Source organism: Panthera leo, chromosome B3, assembly GCF_018350215.1.
Source record: "Panthera leo isolate Ple1 chromosome B3, P.leo_Ple1_pat1.1, whole genome shotgun sequence".
Classification (NCBI taxonomy): Eukaryota; Metazoa; Chordata; class Mammalia; order Carnivora; family Felidae; genus Panthera; species Panthera leo.
The window spans coordinates 119005931-119028528 of NC_056684.1; the positions used below are offsets into that span (position 1 = coordinate 119005931).

Sequence of the window (22598 nt, forward strand, 5' to 3'; positions counted from 1 at the left end):
AACTGGGTGTCCCATATCCCAAGGCAGAGGGCATTCTGGGACAGACACTCAACCCGGACTGGGTTGGAGAGACAGGAAGCAAGGAGGTGAAGACGAGTCCTGGAGGCCCCATCAAGGAAAGAATGAGGGAAACGCTGAGTCACTAAGTCAAGATCACTGGGCCCCTGATACGTGGGCAGGTAGGTATGTAGAAGGGGGCCGAGGGGTAGAAGGGGGCCCAGTATGGGACAGGATCCTTAAAGTCTGAGCAAGAACAGCCAGCAAGAGGGAGGAACCCCTCCCAGGCAATCAGATAGAGCAGGCAGTCCAGGCCGCATGTGCTGTCGGGAGCCTCAGCCACCAGCCAGAAGCACCCTCAGAGCAGATCTGGAAAGCCTGCCCAGTTTACCAGCCTGTTCTACCTGCCTGGCCTCTGAGACTCCGATGGGAGATGAAGTGAAGGCCAGGCCTTGGGAAAGCTTCACCCTAGACCCTGGCACCTAGCACTCACCTGGTCTGGGTGGGCACGGGGCACACGAGGTCACCCCCAGAAGGCTCCCACACTGCCACAGCAATCCTCTTGGGCAGTCAGCTCCAGCAAGGGGTTGGCACACTGGAAAAGAGGCCGTGGACACCCATCAAACCCTTCCCTGCCGTGCACAGAAATGTCCCAGGAAAACCCCAGACAGGAGCTCAACCCCAATTTCCTGCTACAGGATGCCTCCACCCGAGGGAGGAGAGAAGAGAGTCAGATGATGTCCCGGCAGAAAACAAAGAGACCTGCAGTCTATTCTACCAAACCCTAAACTTGGGGGCAGGGCACACCCAGAAAAGAAAAGATCTGCTCTGTGCAGGCCTGCAAACTGCCCCCTTCCGTGCCCCCAGCCCACAGAGGGTCCCAAAAGATGGGTTTTCCTCCATCAAACTCCAGGGAACTATAGGGTCACTCACCATGCAGGCCTTCCCCATGAACAGGGTCTAGGCTCAGGGACACTACATGTTGAGAGGTCAAGGAGGATCTAGGGACTCAGAGTCTCTATCCCTTGGCTACTTCCTACCGCCTCCAGTTCCCTAACCCCAGGAGGGGGTTCTGGAAACACCAAAATGCAACCCCAACAAAAACCATCCTGGGTCTGGCTTGCCCCATAGTTTTAGATGCCTAGACTCAGAAAAACTCACCTGATTTCCCATCACTGACTACGGATGCCTCCGGGGGGGGGGGGGGGGAGGGGGGGATGAAGTGTCTCTCATCTTTTACCCCCAAGGCTTTAGGGTTTAACCTGCCTTTTCTAATTCCCCACCTCTGTGGCCCCAATCTCAACTGAATACCAAACTCTTTCTTGTCTGGACCTAACAGCCCTACTGTTCATGCACTGGGAGTCCTAGGCTCAGCTCCAGGAGAGGCCAGGATTTACTGGGAACAGAGGATGCCGATGTCCTTCCAGAGGGGGACTCTTTTGGGTCCTCTTTGGCAGGCCTGGCACTGACAAGTATCCTGTGGAGCCCAGGTAGTAAGGAGCCCTGTCCTCACTCGGGCAATTTTATGCCCTGAGCTTTCCCGTACGGGGAATAGAAGACCGCACATATCCATTTTACAGGACAAAGAGGAGACAGAGAAGGAGAAGGGGCAGAATGAGGGGCAGTTGCTGTTCTGGAAGCCCTCCGGGCTGAGGCAGGGGATGCATTCTCACCTGTCCGTTCACAGAGCTCAGATAACAGCGGCCCAGCAGTCCCGGAGGCCTGGGTGCTGCTGGGGGCGGGGGCTGAGGGGCCTCTCCAGACCGGACGGGGATGCTGTTGCTGTCCCAGTGGCTGTGGCGGGGGCTGGCGGGGAGCCGGGGCGAGGGTCTGGTCTCCACGCTGTTCTCCTCCGGGGCCTCGCCCCGCACCCGTGCCACCTGGTGGACCTGCACAGAGGCCTCCGGCGGGTGGTGAATGTGCACCTTCACCAAGGAGGGGTTCACGGAGGCTGGGCACAGGGGCTGGGTCAGAGCCGGAAAACAGGGACCCGCCTTCTGAAGAGGGCCCACCACCCCTGGGCCGTGCAGGCCACTGGCTGTATGTCTCCCCCAAATTCTCCTTCCGTTTCTTCACTCTCTGCTCAAACCCCAGGACCACTCCCCAGCGAGGACAGGACGGGGCACAAACTCCTTCACTCTGCACCTTCCAATGAAGGACCTTCATTATCAACCACCAAAGTACCTCTCTGGATTCTAGCTCCCCCCACAATCCTATACAATCCCTGAATTCCAGCCCAACTGACCCTGCAGGGCCCCACCTCCACACATTTGGTCACGGGCTGGCCCTTCTGCAGGGGAACACCTCCCACCCTCTCTGCTTAGTCAAAGGCTCTCCATTGTTTAATGGCTTTCCTGAGCACAGTCAGGGGGCTCTCTATCTGCTGACCTCCTATAGAAGTCTGCATTTTTGGCTACCCTTTACCTGGTACCTGATAATGGAAGGCAGGGGAAATGAAATGTTTTATGATGATATTCTCTCTCCTATCCAGCCCGCCTCTATTGTTCCCTGAAGGCAGGCCCCTGCCCTTATACTCCTACACCCATAGCACCCAGTAGGGGGCAAGGGCAAAAAAAATATATATATTGATGAATTCAGAGGAAGGGCAAAGAGAAGTTTAGCAAGTGAAACCGAGCCCCGGGGGAGGGAGGTCAAACCGAGAAGGAGGGAGGTTTGACAGAGTCAGTTTCCCTGCCCTCCACCACAGGACCAGCACCCCCGTGTCCTTACCCAGTGCACCCCGAGTCTCGCACTCACCCAGCTGGTTGGAGAGAGGCAATGTGAAGGTGGACTGCCTCAAGGGGCCTTCCAGCAGGGCCCTGTGGCGGGAGCCCCTCTCGGGAGGCCCCCTGTCCAGATTCGGGGCCGGCAGGTGGCAGAACTTCCCAGTGGAGTTGGTGGGGCACCAGCACTCATCCCTGCCGATGCAGCGGCCTCCGTTCAGGCAGGGGATCTGGCAGAAATCTGTAACATTGACCTCAAGGTGACTGCTGGTAGAAGAACACAGCAGCACCCACCATACGGCTGGCGGGTGATCACAGGGAAGCAGGGGGAGCAGGAACCCAAATCTGGGTGGCTTGGGGAGTCCGGCACACCCTGAAATGCAGGGACTTTCCAGAAGGCCGGGAATGAAGAAGGGTAGACGATAACCAGCCCTTGCCTTTCTAAAGAGCCCTTTCACGCCTTTCCTGGACCCCACTGCACAGTGGGACCCCTCCCCCCTCCACCGAAACCTGGGGGACAGGAGGGCAGTGGCACTACGAACTCCCTTAACTTCTCTGTGAAGGAAACATGGACCCAGGAAAGTTATGTGACTTGCCTAGAGTCGCACAGCCAGGCTGTGACAGAGCTGGGTGAGGACTCGGCACTCCATGTGACTGGGAACAACTCACAGAAGCCACAGGAGGAGAGCAGTGGGCTTCCTTCCTGCAGGAGGCCTGGGCTCCTGCCCAAGGCAAGCCTGTCGCTATGGCCACCCTGTCCCCTCCCAGGGCCTGGGAGCCATCTCAGGGGGAAGGGACTCACAGATTCGGAAGCCAGACTTGGGGTCATGCCCGTGGCCACCCTGGCTATACAGGGTGGTGGTGTCGCCGCGTTCACAGCTGTTGGAGCAGTGCCCACGGGCACAAGTCTGCTTGCAGATGGTGGGAGTGAAGACGATCTTGATCTTCTTGATTTTCTCAGTGAGGTTCAGCCCTGCAGAGAGAGGGCTTGGGTCCAGGGGGCAGGGCTGAGAGGCACAGCTGTGACCTCCAGAGGCTGCTTAGAGAGGCCCACGGGGTCAAGGGTGACTCCATCCCAAGGGCATTTGCTAAGTACCTACTGGAAGCAAGGTCCCGTAGTGGGGGCAGGGTAATACCTTTGAGAAGCTCACAGTCCAACAGCTATTGGGGGACGCCAAAGTGCCAACCATTCAGCTCATGCTTTAGGCAAATTAGCTCTTATCCCTCTTGGCTGAGTATTATTTTAGGTTGATCCGCTAGAAATTGCCATTTCTGTAGGTTAAGATAACTGAACATTGGCACTGTTCCTAATCTAACGTTTCTCTTTTACAGGTATGGAAACTGAGGCCCAGGGAAGGTTGGGTTGCCCCAAATCACATAGCTAGCAAGTGCTGCAGCTGGGCTTTGAGCCGGCAGGCAGAGAGAAACGACCGAGCTCAGACTTGCCAGAGCAGAGTCAGTGTGGGGAGCTAATGTCCTCCCAGCTGGAGCGCGCAGGTGGAAGGGGAGGCAGGGTGACCAGTTGGGAGGTCACTTTGGCCGTCCCAGCTGGTTCTGTAACACAGGTGGTGGCAGTGCAAATACAGAGGAGAGGTGTTCATTCAGCATGGGGAGCCCAGGGAGGGAAGCCAGAGGGAGAGGGGTAGAGGAGGGAGGTTTAAAAAGTCTACATAGACCGTGTGTTCAAGAAGCTAGCCCGTGAGAGGAGAGATAGAGAGGAAGCCCAAGGGAAGTGGGGTGTGTGTGTGTGTGCCCGTGCAAGGGTGTGAGCATGGAGAGCTGACCAAGTATATTTGCTGATGGGAAGCGGCTGGGAGAGGAGACAGCGTGAAGAGGGAGGAGAGAGGTGCGGGGGGGGGAGGCAAGGGATGGTCTAGTGTTCTAGAGGAATCAAGAAGGTGGACGCCCCCCTTTCCAAGATGGCAAGAAAGGTGGTCACGGACTAAAAAGAGGAACGAATACGGACAGGGATAAACCTCGAAAACATTACACGAAGTCACAAAGGGCTACATATCGGACAGGCTCGGTTTATGGCATGTCCAAGATAAGCAAATCTGTAGAGATAAAGTAGACTAGCAGGTCCCGGAGCTTGGGAAAGAGGCTTAATGGGCATGCGGCTTCCTTTTGGAGTGATGACAGAGTTCTGGAATTAGATAGTGGTGGTGGTTGTGCAAAATTATGAATCCACTAAAACTCACTAATGCGTCCACTTTAAAATGGTTAATTTTATATGAATTGCACCTCAACTTTTAAAATGGGAAAAAAAAAGAAAAGAGGTCAGCTCAGGCACAGGTGTAGGTAAGGGCATGGTGTGCATGGTCACATGGTGAGGCAGGTGGGCAGGAAGGTGAGGAGCTCTCCCAGGGGTGGCAGGGGGTCCATGTGCTGACGGGATGGCACTCGGGGAAGTGGGGGCAGCTTGGAGTAGCTGCTCTGAGGGATGAGAGAGAGAGAGAGAGAGAGAGAGAGAGAGAGAGAGAGAGAGAAGGCACCTGGGGAAGGACTGTTGGGCAATGACCAGAATATGCAGAGGCATGAACCTGCAGGGATGGTCAGGTGTCTCCTCTAGAAAGCAGAGGCCCGGCTGTGGGTGCTAAGAAAGCAACTGGTCAGGTTGGTCCAGGAGGGTTGTGCTTTGCAGGAAGGATGAGGTGGAAGGAACAGGGTCAGGGAGGTGAGGTTCATGGCTGGATACGAAGGAAGCAAAGGCAGGACGTGTGACAGGGGCAAAGTCTCCGATCAGCTGGTTTGGGACCCTTGGAGCCTGGCACAAAGCAGGCATTTGACGACTGTTGGTTGATTGGCTGAGAGGATGAGTGACAAGTTGAAACTTAGCCCCTCTGTGAGAGTGGAGGGGAAGGTCAGCAATTTAGATGCTCTGCTCTTCCAGGACCTTGAGACAGGGCATCCTTACCCCAGGGGGATGACGGGTGGTCCAGATACGCCGCCTGCTGGGTGCCATCCCTCCGCTCAAGGCCTGGCCCTGCGGGCAGGGCATTGGAGGTGAGCTGACCGCTGGCTGCGGTGGTTGGGTAAAGCCGGACCGTCCGGGACAACCCCACATGCTGCTGGGAGGGCTGCGTCTGGCTGAGCCCACTCAGGGTCCTGTGGAGATAATCATGGTACAGGGGTTTACCACCTAGAAGCAGCATCCCTGTGCTCTCTGTCCCCGCTCGGGCCACCCACCCCGCTGCCTCTGCACTAGAAGAGTGCTCTCTGTTTGGCTGCCTTCTCTCCATCCATGTGCAGTGACTCAGGGATATGGAGGTGCCCTGAGGTAGGGGGAGTGAGGTAAGGTCCGCCAGTTTGTTCCATGGGAGTGCCTATCCCTACGAGGGATAGCTAGGCTTTTGCTGGGCTGTTCTGGGTGAGTCAGAGCCTCTCTGAGCCTCAGGGCCCTCGACTACAAAACGCAGGCGTTAGACTGGTCTCCTGTGGCTCTGACATTCTGAGAGTCTTTGAGGCTCTTAGCAGTCAAGCTCTGCCCCCCAACTGAGTCCTGTGCCTACCCCCTGCCACTTCATAATTCAACCCTTAACACAAATTACCTGTGGACTACGTGCCCAGCAAATGCTGATTCATAGATTGATTTGGGAGGCAGAGCCTAGAATATCCCTCTCATTTATTTTCATTGTGCAAATAATACAACAATATTCAAGGAGAAAAAAAATCGAATTCATCATCCCCCTGCCCCCACCCCTCAAATACTTTGCACATTCCCTTTCTTTCTAATGTTTTTATTTATTTTTGAGAGAGAGAGAGAGACAGACAGACAGACAGACAGAGTGCAAGCTGGAGAGGGGCAGAGAGAGAGGGAGACACAAAATCTGAAGCAGGCCCCAGGCTCCAAGCTGTCAGCACAGAGCCCGACACAGGGCCTGAATGCACAAACTGCGAGATCGTGAGATGAGCTGAAGTTGGACGCTCAACCGACTGAGCCACCCAGGCGCCCTGCATGTTTCCTTTCAACCTTTGCTCAAATCTATGTTCTTACCCTATTGTCATCGCCTGTAGGTGCACCTTGAGTTATTATTTTTTTCACTTAACATTAGATCATACTTGATACAATGTCAGTTTTCATATTTTAGCGTCTCAATTACTACATGATAGTCTATCAGAAGACAAATCACAATTTATTCAGACATTCGCCTGTTACATAGATTGTTTTTAATTTTTTTATGAAACATTTATTTATTTAGTTAGTTATTTTTGGAGAGAGGGCTCAAGTGAGCGCGAGAGAGAGAGAGAGAGAAAGAGAGAATCCCATGCTGGCTCCACACTGTCCGCATGGAGCCCGAAGTGGGGTTCATGCTCACCCGATGTGGGGCTCGAAATCACAAACTGTGGGATCGTGACCTGAGCCGAAGTCAGTTGCTTAACCTACTGAGCCACCCAGGTGCCCTGACTGTTTTTAATTTTTTTTTTAACGTTTATTTATTTTTGAGACAGAGAGAGACAGAGCATGAATGGGGGAGGGTCAGAGAGAGAGGGAGACACAGAATCGGAAGCAGGCTCCAGGCTCTGAGCTGTCAGCACAGAGCCCGACGTGGGGCTCGAACTCACAGACCGTGAGATCATGACCTGAGCCGAAGTCGGACGCTTAACCGACCGAGCCACCCAGGCGCCCCAATGGATTCGCTATACTATACTATTTTATTCTGTATATTTGAAAAATATGTATAACAGACATTTAAAAAGGACTATTATTTTAGGATTAATTCTGTGGACTAGAATGACCCTCTCAAAAGTTCTAAACATGTCTGGCTCTAGGTGCACACTGGTGCCTTGCTTTCAGAGAAGGTTCTATCAAAGGTATTAATGTACCACTCAGAGGGCACCCTCGACATCCTAATGTATTATTAATTTCTCATGTTTGGTCAATTAGGGATAAAATGGTACTTCATTGTTGCTTTTCTCTCCTTTATTACTTCTGAGTTGACATGTTCTTCATGGATCTATTTACCGCCTTGAAAACTTTCTGCTCCTGTCCTTTGACATCTTAACCGTTTGAGTTGTTTGTCTCACAAATGTGAACGTGTTACTCATATGTTTATTATCAGGCCATTCTACAAAGCAGCCTCCATTGTAAATATTTCGTCACTTCACAATATATATGAACCTGTATATGATGGTGTCTGGACCGTGGCGAGTGGGATCACACTGGGGCCATTGAAGCTGAGGGAGCAATTCCTTGTCCAAGATTATACAACAGGTAAATTGGGATTGGGCCCCAGGATTCCAACCTAGAGCATCCTGACTCCTGTGCCACCCAATAGACCAGCCCAGACCACGATGGAAACTCAGCCTAGAAGCATCTGCTCAGGCCTGGAGGGTGCTCCTTCCCCCAGTAGGTCCCAACCCTACTTGGGATTCCTTGCCCAAGGTCCTGGGACCCTCTCCCTCTGCTGCCCCTACTCCAGTTTTGTTGACCCTGGGTGCTTAAGCCATGAGCAAACTTCCTCTTATCCTTCCCTGGCAGAAGCCAAATCAGGAGAGATGCCAGAGGCCAGCACCCCAGTGCTTTCCCAGGAAATGTTTGACCCTTCCCCAGGCCCCTTTGCTCAAAGCTTGGCTCCCTTAGGCTTTAATGCAGCTCTTCCTTCCAGGGCCACCAGCAACAAATCCTTACTCTGACGGGCATGAACCATGCCTCACCCTGCTTCCCGGATTTGGGGTCTGGAGTGGGAGAGAGGTCCTATTAGCCACTTGAGAAGTTCTGGGAGATGTAATGGGCCAGAATGGGGAGCCCAAGTCTCAGGCACCTGCTCCTCACTACTAGGAGAAGAGTAACACAACCAGCTGCAGCAGAAAACACAATCCTTTCAATAGCTTCCCAGAGCGTGCCTGAGAGAGAGAGAACGAGCAGGTGGGTTGGTGGGAGTCTCCTCCTGGTGGCACCAGGCTGGTGCCACGGCTCAGCTCAGTGCCATCATCACAAAGCACCTTAGAAAGATGAAGGGAGTAGCTCATGTTCTGCCCAGCTCTTCACCGTTTTGAACTTGACCAACAAAGAGATCCCCAATCTGGTCAAGGTGGAAACTCAAAGGATGCTTTCTTGGTGGTTTGTTGTCGTTGTTGTCGCTGCTGTCACTTGTTTCTCTAATGGAACTCAGTGCTAATGGCCCCAAGATTCCTGAGTCCAAATCCTAAGGCTAGAGGTTAATGTTGCAGAGAAGAAAAAACCACCGTCCACAAAGAAAGTCATGCATTCCCTAGTGTAGACAGGACCTGGCTGTACCGAGGAGAGAGAACGGGGTTAGGCCAGGCAGATGTCAGTTCTTCCTCTTCTAGAAGAATGGTCTTGAGCAAGTCACTTAGCTCCTCTGAGCCTCAAATTCCTCATTAGCAAAATGGGAATAGTGATACCATCTCAAGGGGCTGTAGTGAGGACTAAGAGAAACAGTGAGGCCATGGGATTGCTTTGCAAATATAAACAAATGGTCACAAGTTGAAAAATATGCCCCAAATTTAAAATCACATGAACAACAACAACAACAAAAGTGCTAGATACACTTTATTTATTTATCTATCTATCTATTTATTTATTTTTATATTTTTAAACATTTTTATTTATTCTTGAGAGACAGAACATGAGCAGGGGAGGGGCAGAGAGAGGGAGACACAGAATCTGAAGCAGGCTCCAGGCTCTGAGCTGTCAGCACAGACATGGGGCTCCAACTCATGAACTGCAAGATCATGACCTGAGCTGAAGTCAGCTGCTTAACCAACTGAGCCACCCAGGCACCCCAGTGCTAGATACACTTTAGACAAGCCCCTGAAAGTTCTTATTTATCTAAGGAGAATAAAAGACTTCCCCAAATACTTTGTTTTACTACCACACATCCTTATATGTCAAGGGCCAAGTGCCCAATCTCGTGTTCACACAAATTTTAACAACCAGAGTCTCCTGAACCCAATCCATCGTCATCTACTGCTGTGATGGGGATGTGAGGGTAAATGACAGAAATGAAAAGTTCTGCCCAGTCTGAGAGGCTCCCAGAATAAAGGAGGAAGCTCCTGGTTCTTTGATAGTTTCTATCTCCTCCACCGAAAGTACCCCTATAAGGAAATTGCCATCTCCCTTCATAAGCCCCAGCTCAGTCCTTGGAGGGGGGCACTGAGGTCCACCATGTGAACAGGGGTACAGGTCCCTTGGTCTCTGGCTGGTCACTCGTGCCATCAGCATTTCGAAGACCACAGGCATCTAGGGTGGGGTGCAGACTGTGAGCCGCGGAGTCTGTAAGCCCAGTAGCCTGGCTTTGTGTTATCTTTGTACTCATTTCTTTTAAGTGAACCACAAGCCATTAGCAAAAGCTTGTTCGTATGCCCCAGGTTATGGGGCATCAAGAAAAGGCTGTGGCATCATGTTCTGCCCAGAGTGGTCTAAAGAAGCAGTGCCCCCTTAAGGGCAAGCGTGGTGGTGACAGAGGCAAGCTAGAGGTTCACTGAGAAGGTGACTTTCTTGGACCACAGCCCTTTGGGAGAGGTCGTGTCCACTCAGCTTTGGAAGAGCTGCTTCGATTTCATCAAAGGATAGCGGTTCTCGAACTCTCCTGGCACAAGAATAGAAGTTGCTATCTCTCTGGGATTGTTCCAGGGAAGTCCTGGCAAAGCAGCCACAATGAACCAAAACAGCTGTCTCTAGACTTTAGGATCTTGTGGATCAGTAAAGTTTTGAAACAAATGTAGAGGAAAAACATAAAGTTGTCAATTTTTTATTTAGGTAAGTAAGAAATTCACACACACACACACACACACACACACACACACACACACACACCCCTACCAATTATTACCGCCATAATTCCATGAAATAAAAGACATTTCAATGTCAAAAGAAACATTTGACTAAAGCTTAACTTGACAGAAACCTTACCATATTGACTATTTTCGTTTCTCCATGGACCAATAAAAAATTCATGACAGGCTAGCACCAAGCCAAGGGGAAGCCACTGGGCAACATGATCGCCCAAGGTCTGCTCTAGTCTGAGGACATTTGGGCTCTTTCGACCCATTTGGGGGAGAAGACTTCCTGTCCTTGCCGGCTGGGATCTTCAGACCCAAGTGAAAACTGCCTGGACAGTGCATCCCGTGATGCCACTCAGTTAACTGTGGTGTGCCCATATCCTGCCATCCTTAAAAGATATCTTACACTGAGATTTTCAAGAGCAATGGGGAGACAACTGGATGAGGGCCTCCATACCTTCCACCCCATCCAAGTGCACCCCAGCCAGCACGCAAAGTACTAGGATATATACAACTCCGCAAAGGACCAAACATTGTAGGACCTCCACTCCATCTAATTTAGAAGTTCGGGTTCCAAATACCATTTTGATTGAAAAGCCTTCTGCTGCTAAAAGAAAGTTTAAAAACATCACTAGAAGGTGCACAGAGTAGTTAGAGCTATCACATTGAGCACTGAGCTAGGTGCTTTAAATGCATCATCTCATCCACGTTATTTTATTGAATGTGAGTAGGTTGCAGAATAATATGGATAGTATGCTTCCAGGTTTGTATCTTCAGAAAAACTTCTCTCTCCCCCTATAGATATTGAATCAGGGATAGGAAAGATCTGGAAGGGTCTGCAAACAGAGGCTGCCCCTGTTTCTATAGTTTTGGAACTTTTTTCAGTAAAAAATTTGAAACTTTTTACAGTAAACATGCATCATTTGGGAATAAAAATAAATATTTCCCACAGCAGCTCCATTTTATAGGTAAAGAAACTGAGGTTCAGGAAAAGCAAGGGAAATGCGTGCAAAAAACTAGGATCCAAGGTGGACTGTAGTGGCTAAAGAGGTACAGGAATTCAGATTTAAGAAAGACCATGATGGGGCGCCTGGGTGGCTCAGTCGGTTAAGCGTCCGACTTCGGCTCAGGTCATGATCTCGTGGTTTGTGAGTTCGAGCCCCACGTCAGGCTCTGTGCTGACATCTTGGAGCCTGGAGCCTGCTTCGAATTCTGGTGTCTCCCTCTCTCTCTGCCCCTCCCCTGCTCATACTCTGTCTCTCAAAAATAAATAAATGTTTAAAAAAATTAAAAAAAAAAAAAAAAAAGAAGGAAAGACCATGACATTTGAGCTGGGGCTTAAGAGATGGGTAGGATTTTCACTGTCCAATAGGAGGAGGAAGACATTCCAGATAAGAAAAATAACAAGAAAATCCATGGAGGGGGGAAGCATGGGCCATATTTAGGGGAAAATAATGAGCATGGTTGGATTAAGCATAGAATGGAGGGGAGGGACGGGAAGGAAATAATATCCAGTCAGTGCCTACAGGGTAGCAGGCATCATTCCAGGTGTTTTACATAATGTATCACTTACTTGTCCAAACAGCCCTATGATAAAAACATCTGTGTGGCCAAAACCCTTAAAGTAAAAAGACAAATGGCAAAACGGAAAAATATGTACAACTCCTATCACAAAGGACCCATCTCCATAATATATAGAGAGCTCCTAGAGATGGAAAAGACAGACCGATAGCCCTAAAAGAAAAATCAGCAAAGGAATAGGAATAGTTCACAGGAAAAAAAATACAAATGTTTGCTAAACACATGACAGTATGCTCATTCTAAGAGATGTGCAAATGAAAATGACTCTGAAGTAGTATTTTTAATCCATTAGATCAGCAAAAATTCAAAAGTTTAATAATAGACTAATGTGGCGGGATTGTGCCGAAACCGGCACTCTCAAATGTTGCTGGTGGGAATGTAAATCGATCCAGCGAAATTGCCCTCGTGGAAAGCGATTTGGCAAGTCTATCCACACTGCAATGCACCTGTGCTTTGCTCCTGCCTCTCCACCTCCAAGACGATGCTGCAGATTAAACCTGCCATGGAAGGTGCTGCTGCCACCCTTCCCAGGTCCCCTTTGCAGCTGGTGCACCTTCTACTGGCTTCTTCCTTGCCCTGGGTGGATGCAACCACCTGACAAGCCCCTCCCACAACCAATGGGAAGTTCAAAACCCCTGCCCCTTGCCTCAAGGTGGGACACCTCTGCAAGCTCCACTCTCCATCAGGCGTTGTGCTCCCTTTCTCTGGGACCAGTCCTTGCTTGGCTCTTTCCACCTTCCCGTTCTGCTTCCCTCCCTCCCTTGGCAATCCCCCAATAAATCACACACACCCGAATCCATGTCCCAGCTCCACCTCCAGAGGAATGTGACCTAAGACACTTGTTAATGTCCAAAGTGATGGATGAACAAGATTATTCATAGCAGCACTATTTTGTAATAGCAAAATATTTGCAAAGAATAGAAACAACTTAAGTGTCCTTCAGTAGGAGATTGGTTAAACAAACTAAGATACATCCATGAGATGAAGTCATATGCCTTCGAAACAGAAAGCAGCAGCTCCTTTACATCGATAGGGAAAAGCTCTCTAAGACATAATGAAAAGTGAAAAAGGGACGCCTGGATGGCTCAGTCGGTTAAGCGTCCCACCCTTGGTTTTAGCTCAGGTCATGATCTCACGGTTCATAAGTTCAAGCCCTGCATTGGGTTCCACACTGAATTGTGGAGCCTGCTTGGGATTCTGTCTCTCCCTCTCTCTCTGTCCTTCCCCTGCTCACTCTCTCTGTCTCTCTCAAAATAAATAAACTTCAAAAAAAATTTTTTAAGTGAAAAAACCAGCCATAATGTGGCCCACTGACTGTTTTTGTACGGACAGTGACATAATATTTTTTAATATATTTAAATGGTTGGAAAAGGTCAAAAAGAAGAATGTATTTCATGACATGAGAAAGTGATGTGAAATTCAAATTTAGGTTTCCATAAATAAAGTTTAGTTGGCACCCGGCCACACTCGTTGTCTGTGACTGCGTTTGGTCTCCAATGGCAGAGCTGAGTACTTGCAGAAACTTTATGTCATACAAAGCCTGAAATATTTACTATCTGGCCTTTTATGGAAAAGCTTGCTGGCTCCTGGTGTGGGGCATGTAAATTTTTGTGTAAAAGTAGCGAAAATAAGTATACGTGCTGCATTTATTTGCATATTTATAAAGCAACCTTGGAAGGCTACCTTGGAAATTAATCACAGTGGTTACCTATGCATGTGGGGTGGGAGGCAGCAGGAGGGGGGCGGGTGGGGCATAAACTGTGCCACAACTTAATGAGTGCTCGCTCTGTGCCAGGCTCCATGCCAATAATGCGCGGTGCACATATTATCTCATGTAGGCCCCTCAGTACCTCTGAGAATTACCCATTATCCCATTTTACAGTCAAGGAAACAGAGTAGCAAGTTTCTTTCCCTTCCTGGAGGTTACAGAACTCCTAAGGGCAGAAGCCAGGTTACCGAACCAGGTAAGTTCATCCTACAGCTACCCCTCCGTTTGTTATTTCTGTATCACCATTTTACAGATGAGGACACTGAGATTTTGCAGGGTTAAAGAAAGATAGGTGCCAGTTCTTATGATGGACAGCATGAAATACCAGAGAGGTGTCTGGGCTCAACTGAGTGGGTGAGGAGGTCCTTGGAGAAGCCCACCCTCTTTCACTCCTTCTTTTTTTTTTTTTTTTTTTATTTTTTTTTAACGTTTTATTTATTTTTGAGACAGGGAGAGACAGAGCATGAATGGGGGAGGGTCAGAGAGAGGGAGACACAGAATCTGAAACAGGCTCCGGGCTCTGAGCTGTCAGCACAGAGCCCGACGCGGGGCTTGAACTCACAGACAGTGAGATTGTGACCTGAGCTGAAGTCGGACGCTTAACCGACTGAGCCACCCAGGCGCCCCTCTTTCACTCCTTCAAGAAGCACTTACTGAATGCCTGCCACATGCCAGGCACTGAGGTCAAGGGTGGCAAAGACCCTCAGACCCTCTCTGCTCCCATGGAGCCTGGGCAAAGGGTCCAGCACCCCAGCAAAGGTGTGAGGGCACAGGGGAGCCGCATATTAGCCTTGGGATGCTCGTGGTCTTCAAGCAGGTCTAGGACATGATGAGATGGGCCTTTTCAAATGATTATTACTCTGGTAAAAGATTACCCAGTGTAGATGGACCAGAGAGGGGAGGGCTGGAGGCCAGCTGGAAGGTTTTGGCTGTGCTCTAGACTAGCAGGGACCAAGGCTGGGACCGAGAAGAAAGCCTGGATTCAAGGGCTTTTTAAGACACAGAGACTTCCCAGTTGTGGCTTAGACCAATGGGTGGAGGGAGCTCCACGGACCAAGATCTCAACTGGGAGATCCAAGAAGTGGCTCAGTTTAGGCAGGATGAGTGTCGGGTGGCTCAGGATGGATCTCCACGGGGAAGCCCTCGGGACGCAGCAGTCAGGAGAGAGACAGGATACAGTCGGGAGAGGGGAGACTCGTAAGGGTAGATAGAGGTGATGGATACAGAGTTAAGGGGGAGGGCTGACACCACTCAGGGAGAGCGCGTCGAACAAACCACGCTTCAGAGCTCCCTGTTGGACTGAGGCGTTAACTCTGCTAACACTTCCCCATTTCAGGAGGGAAAATGTGTTAATGAATAGGCTGGCCTCAGTTTTAAGTTTTGTGCCCATAAATTTGTCTCCAGCCTTTGGCACCTGCTACCGTCTGTCTGCTAGCACGCGATAAAACAAATGAACAAGCAGTGAGCGACCATTAACAGAAAACGTGGCAGCCATCCCCTTCACCTGACAGCATGTTCTTTTCACGGATACACGCGTGTGCCTAGAGCTGGGTTTTTATTTTGAACACACAGACGATCGTCATAGTTTCTGCTAATAAAACAGTTCCCAGCTCTAATCATGGAATGAATTACATTGATGGCATTCCTTATGACTTCCAGGCACCCTGACACCTAAACACTTTGAGAAATACAGCGGTAAAGAGGGAAGAGGCATGGTGGAGGAGGGGTCCCCTGAGGGCAGGCAGAGGAAGAGGCTGTGAAGGGGTCAGGGGAAGGAGCAGCCAGAGAGGTAGGAGGGGAACACGGAGAGAGCACCGAGACAGGAGGGCGTTCCCAGAAGGCCATCTCTGCTTCTGGCCCTCCTGTGACTGCAGGCTTAGCCAATTGCAGGTGACCAGGGCCTAGCGCCTCCCAAGGGGTTCAGTCTCCCCTGAGGATCTGGGTGCTGCGAGGCCCGGGAACTCCACCCCTTCTCTCCTCAGGCCAGGCAGGCGTCACGCCCAGGCCAGGGTCAGCCAGCCCTTGTGCCAAACCCTGGGGGACCCAAGGCAGTGTCGCCAGACATCCTGCTCCAGGCACGGCCACAACCCTGCCTTGCCTCAGCAGAGGGCAAGGGGCCACCCAGCCAGGGTGGATAAGGAGGAGGGGACACTGTGGCGGTGGTGGCATAGGAGCCGGGAGCCCACTGATTCTAGACGATGCGCGGCTTGGTGGCTGAGCAGGTGAGACCCAGGCTGGCTAAGACTTGTCAGCTGTCACTCTTCAGCATCTGGGTACAAGACGTGCCTGGGTGATGGGTTCTCTGATGACACTGTCAGGAGGGGAGGGCTTGAACCCTGTCCCATGTGTCTTAGACAATGATAATGAATATTTATTGAGCACTAATTCTGGGCTGTGTATTAATTATTACATTTGCATTATGATATCTAATCTTCATAACCACCTTAGGGGCTAGGCACTGTCATTAGCCCCGTTTTTCAGAAAAGGAAACTGAGGCACAGAGAGGTCAAGGAAACTTGTCCAAGGTCATTTGTCTAGCATCACTCTGTCCAAAAGCGCTTTCTGTGCTGATGGAAATGCTCTATAGTCCGTGCTATTCAATACGCTACCAGCCACATTTGAAACTTGGAAATGTGGCTAGTGTGGCTGAGTGACTGAGTGTTACATCACATTAAATTTAAACAGCCCCATGTGGCTGGTGATTACCATATTGGACAGTACAGTATCGAAAACGGAGGAGTCAGCATTTGCACCCCGAAAGTGTATCTTGGCCTGTAACTATCAGTTAGAAGGTTCTCCTGGCTCCTCTGACTGTCTTCTCTGTCCCTTGAAGGCTTCGCTCATACCCCAGGCGCTAGGGTCCCCTGACTGTGCCTGGGGGAATTAGGACCCTCCTAAACCTTGCTACCTTCCCCCAAACTGCAGTATCTGTCATCAGATGCGAGGAGGCCTGAGGCAGGAAGGAGACTGGATTTCCAGAGGACAGACCCAGGACCATGCCACAGGGGAGCCACTTTCAGCACAGTGTGAGGAAGGGCTTTTAAAGAGCGAGGGTTGACCCTGGCTCCAGTGACACGGTGACCCTGAAAAGGCAGGAGATTTCTTTTTTTAATGTTTATTTACTTTTGAGAGAGAGACAGAGACAGAGACAGAGCACGAGCAAGAGAGGGGCAGAAAGAGAGGGAGACACAGAATCCGAAGCAGGTTCCAGGCTCCGAGCTGTTGGCATGGAGCCTGACACAGGGCTCGAACCCATGAACTGTGAGCTCATGACCTGAGCTGAAGTTGGACGCTTAGCCCACGGAGCCACCCAGGCGCCCCTGAGGCGGGAGCTTTTTGTCCCAGGAATAGTGGATCCGTGCTCCTGCACGCCAGAGAGGAATCCATAGGCCTCCAGGCCCATGGCAAGCTCAGTGGGGTGGTGCCCAGGGTGCCCGCCCCTGCCTGCTTCCTGGCACGCTGATGTGGTATAACTCACTCCCTGGTGCCTTCCTGAAATGTCTGAGAGTTGGCTGTCTCAAGACCTCTGCCACTAACCCTGCTATGCTTACCCTGCTGTGCCTAATCCCTTGGGCCTCATGGTCAGCTGGAGTCCCCAGCCCGGCCCCTGTCAGCTGCCTGTGAGTCATATCCCCAAGCTCTGAGGTCTGAGTCTCTAGCTCTGTGGCCACACCCAGGTCTGAGAGTTCTGGAGATGTGGGACACAGACCCCAGGGAATGCCTCTACCAGGCTGGGGGGCAGGCTGGGGGCAGAATCCTGGGGGAGTCTGTCATCCCAGTCTCTGCCCACTCTGTTCTCCCAGGCAGCTCAGGAGGAAAGAGCACCCCTGTTTCACTGCAGGTGAATAAGAGGCAGAGGTTGGCGGGAGGTGTGCGTGTCCAGGGGAATGTCTGTGGAGCACAAGCCTGGCCTGGGCCTGACCCCCGCCTCCAAAGCAGCCCTGAAGTAGTTGCTGCCTCGTATCCCAAGGGTTCAAAGACCCCTCTAGGCCTCATCTCTCTCCTCCACCCTCTAGACCCCTCATGTCGACATACCCCTTTCTACTGAGCAGCCTGCCTCGTATGCTGTCAGGTGGCCAAGCCCTGGCCCCTTGAGACCCTGCATTGCCTTTTTTTCTCTCCTGGCTGGGCAAGGGAATAGGGCAGGAGAGCCTGAGCAGGCTGCCCTGGTCCCCAGAAATGCCCCTTGTTTTCTACCTACCTTGTCCAAGTGTCAAACTACTGGGGTCATCGCCCTTTCCCCAGAGGAAAGGGCCTTTCCAAGAGTTCCTCTGCCTCCCTCTGGGTCCAGCAGACCAGCCCAAGGGCTGCAGCTTGGCCAGGAACACAGATCCCCCCAGAGAGAAAGGCAAGGGATCGAGTCTCACCCTCTTTATATTCTCCAGGGAGTCACACGGTGCTGGGCACATAGCTACTGTCCCCAAATAGTTATCACGTGAACTTCCACCGTCCCAGGGGCCTCTTCCAACCCTCTCGCCTCACTGGAGCTCTCTCTCCAGCCCTGGCCGGGCCCCATCCTTCAGCCGGCCGGTGCCAGCGGGCAGTCTGAAGCCTTTGGCTCCGGCTTCCCCGAGGAAGACTTGTCGGCTTGTGGGGAGCCTGGATGTCACGAATTCATCATTCACCCGCTTCCAACGTGCATTTATGGGCACCTTATAAGGTGCATCGTCCCATGTGGGCACACTAGGAAAGGCACCTTGCTCCCTCCAAACAGGGAGGCAGAGGGCAGGGGAGGGCCAGCACTTGGGGCCTTGATGTAAACTAGACAAGGGGCCGCTCGGGGCGGCCAGTTCACAGAAGTTGCCCCATTTCCTTCCCGGTGCCAGAGCTGGGTGAGCGGAACACAGGCTAGATTTTTGCCACATTTATTCCCTGAGCAGCATCTTCGTGCAGGGCACGGCACACACGCCCATACACAGCAGCCCTGGGACAAGACCCTGCATGTGAGTGATTCATAACAGTCCAAGATAGGAAAGCACCAGGGACCAGGAATCTCACAGCTAGATGCGTGGGGAAGGCTTTCTAGTGGTTGTGTGATATAAGCCGGAGAAAAGGAGTGGGGAGAGAACCGTGAGCACAAGGGGACAAATTCAGGCATGTGCTGTTAACAGGTGGTGTTCAAGAAGGAGGCCTGTCTGGTTAAAGGGAAAACAGAAGGGGCCGAGGATGACAGTAAATAATAGCAAGTAGCTACACAGTGCTTACAACGTGCCAGGCATGATTTTAAGCACGATATATATATATATATATATATATATATATATATATATATATATATATATATATACTAATTTAACTATCTTTAAAATTAGGAAGTAGGTATTATTACTTCCAGGCATGATTTTAAGCACTTGATATATATTAACTAATTTATCTTTAAAATTAGGAAGTAGGTATTATTATTATCTCCATTTTACTGATGAGGCACAGAGAAGCTAGGTAACTTGTCCAAAGTCACACAGCCAGTGACTAACAGAGCTGGGAATCAAACACAGCCTACAGATATCCTGGTTCCGGAGCCTGTACTCCAAACCCCTATACTATCAAGGCAGCTTGAGAACTATGTTTTGGGACTGAGCTGTAAAGCCAAGAGTCTGGGCCTTAACCTGTGCATCTCATGTGCAAAAGCTCATCACGCCCTTGATGGTGCTCTCCTCGGAGCTGCTGCCGTGGTGTGGTGGTGGGCATGCCAAGCGCTCTGGGAGATTAGAAGAGATGAGGGGCTGGAGGTGAAGCAGGGAAAGGAGAGGGCTTGAGGATGAGGGCATTGAGCTAGGACCATTTCCCAAAGCCACGGAGAGCCTGGTATATGGGCATTTCACCACCATCAAGTTGGCATGAAATGGCCACCTCCTGAACCCTCAAGTTCCCAGCTCATGGCCTTTGGGACCCCTCTATCCTCCATAACACATCCCTGTGTATGGAGCTTAGCAGGCCTGCCTTATCGGACAGCAAACACAGGTCTATGATATCAGATGAGTCTATCCCACTTTTGGACCTGCCCAAATAGGCCTTCTGGGGGGCCTGGGTCAATGACATACTCCTCAGGGGCAGGCCAAAGTGCTGGTAGCCCACAGCCAGCCTGCTTTTCCAGGGGCTGAAACTCTACCCCAGGACATCAACAAAAGGAGATTTCTATGAGAACTGGGGCCCCAACCCGAGGAGCCTCCGTTCAGCACTATAGCAGCCCAAACCTACCAACTGATTACGTGCCACACATCTACTACAGGAGTTTCATTTTTAAAATTTTTTCTGGGCTCTCTATGTTTGACACGTCACGTGATTAGCACAACAACCCTATGATACAGGAACTAGCGGCCCCCATTTTACAGAAGGGAAGACTGAAGCAGAGGGAGGCTGTTACTCTGGCCAGGATCACCACCAGCAGGGAAGTGCTGGGTGGGTCTCAAGGCCTGAGCATTGTCTGCCTCTGATGGACGATATTCACCCTTGCCCATAGCAAGAAACCTCACTAGGGCCAGAAACACTTCGTGTGGTCCGGGCAACCTCTCAGAGTTTCTAGTTACCTCTGCTCCTTCTCTGATGTCGACAAAAGGCTCAGGTAACTCCAGAGTCCAGGGACAAATAAGAGTGGGTGTCACTCATAGAACACTTCAAAGGTGCCAGGTGCATTTGCATGTATTAGTAAATCCTCCTGACTATTCTGTAAGGTAGTGACGGACAGTCCCATCTTATAGATAAGAAAACTGAGGCTTGTCAGGCTTCCATCATTTGCTCGTGGCTGCATAGTTGTTAAGTGGCAGAGCTGAGATCCAGACCCACACTTCTCTAAGACATAACTACTTTCATAATTCCCTACACACCACTGCCTGCTCCAGAGCCTCTGACCTTGACCCAAGAACCTTAAAAAAAGAAAGAAATATGTTCCCCGAGAGTGTGGCCTGAGGTCCCCTTCCAGTACCAGATTCCATTAAGGGGCAACCCCCGCCTCCTGGTGGGTGCACAGGTGGGTGGAGTGGATGTCAGGTAGTAGTCAGGGGCTGAGGCTCTGGGAGGGAAATGCAGTGTAGACAGCTGGCTAGAAGCCGGAATGTGGTAGCTCCAGAGGGTTTGATTTGCAATCTCCGTTTTGCAAGGAACGGGAATTTTTCTTTTCAAACAGCACTGCACTTCCTTGAATTTTAGACCTTTCACAAATATTTTTTTAGGAGAAAAAAAGAACAAAAAACCCCCACAAAATGCCTGTCGCAGCTACTCACTTCCACAATGAATCACGGACACAAAACCACAGCTATGTGGCTGACAAAGGAACTATGTGTTTTCACATTTTGTTGTTGGAACTCATTTAGCAATCTTTTTACTATGTCATCCGCACGCAGACAGACAGACGGATACACACACGCCCCTCTGGGTACTAAGCAGCCAATCTTACAACCATGGTTATCAGACGACTTTGCACTTAATTCATTATTCCTTACTAACCTTTTTCCAGGAAATTATCCCGCAAGCCTTAACGCTTCCTCGTTAGCGCCCTCTCCAGTGGGGGGCGTGTGCGTGTGTGCATGTGCGTGTACAGCCACGTGCAGACCCACGTGCCAGTGATCAGGAGAGGAATGTGAGACCCTGATGCAGTTAGTTCCACGTTAGTCCCCCAAGTGGACACAAGCACACGTTTGGGCCCCTTTTTTATTATTGTTATCACAGTACAAGTTTGGTAAAGCGATTTTCACCTGGGAAGCTGACAGTGCCTTTTCTGACGGTGGCAAATTAATTAACTGATGGCAGATTTAAAGATTGTGTAACTGGAAAAACTACCGGGCCCATAAATCAGAAACTTCCTCTACGTCCCAGACAAGGGTGAAACCTGATATGCATATATTTGAAAACCTTGAACTGAAAAGGAGAATTCACAAGGTCCAAAAAAAATCTCCATTATTATTTCTGAGGCATGTTCTCTCATACAGCTTTCCCACCCATGCCACACACACGCACACACACACGCGCGCACACACACACACACACACACACACACACACCCCTACCCAGAGGGTGACATTCATGGAGTACCCACAGTTCTGTGCAAAGCAACCAATGGGCCAAACATCCCTTGGGGCATCTGAAAGAGAGCATTGACTGTCTTTTCAGTCCCTTCTCGCTTCATCACTCCCTAACCTTTTCCTTCCAAACAAAAATCCTAGAGGACGTGGGTCAGTTAAATGCTCCGAGTACAGCCACAAGCTTGAAATGTTTATTGTTACTATTTTTTAAGTTGGATGCTGGAAACTGCACGCATTACATTTGAATGACCCCAACAAGCCGCCTTTGTTCCCCACCCACAGCTATGGAGAATCTACTCCAGGCTCTTGCTGGTTTCTGGTTTCCGTGGTCTTCCGAAAAGACCCTAGATGCCTTGCCTGCCCCAGTCCCCGTGGCTCCCACACCAGGCTTGCTGCTCTGCACTTGCCTGAGCTCACCTGCTCTAGAGGCTGTCTAGCAAAATGGTGGCTGGCAAGGGCTCTGAGGTCTTGAGTAGAGCTGGGCTGGAATGGCCCTCCCCGTCAGTGTCCTCACTGTGCAGTGGGGTTAACAGGAACGTCCTCGTCGTAGTGTCACCGTGAGGACCCACTAATGTGCTGGAGATCTTCCACTCGCTCCTCCGGACCTTTCTCCACTCCACTCTGGGCCCCAGGAGGCTCCGTCACCCTCTGCCTTCCAGTCCTGTTCAGCCGAAGGGGAACCCCAGCAAGCGGGCAGGAGAGGGAGTGGAAGTATTGATCCTCCCAGCTCCCTCTTGACGGGCACCATGGGGCAGCAGCGGTGTA

At 50.8% G+C, this 22598-nt stretch overlaps 1 protein-coding gene across 1 annotated transcript in view; it reads right to left on the minus strand.

The window, feature by feature from the left end:
- Positions 1 to 22598, minus strand: part of LTBP2 (latent transforming growth factor beta binding protein 2) — a 103861-nt gene that overhangs the window by 47099 nt on the left and 34164 nt on the right. The window contains 6 exon segments of the mRNA XM_042943796.1: positions 491 to 523; positions 526 to 592; positions 1671 to 1948; positions 2755 to 2961; positions 3523 to 3693; positions 5635 to 5825. Coding sequence (XP_042799730.1) covers positions 491 to 523; positions 526 to 592; positions 1671 to 1948; positions 2755 to 2961; positions 3523 to 3693; positions 5635 to 5825 — 947 coding nt within the window.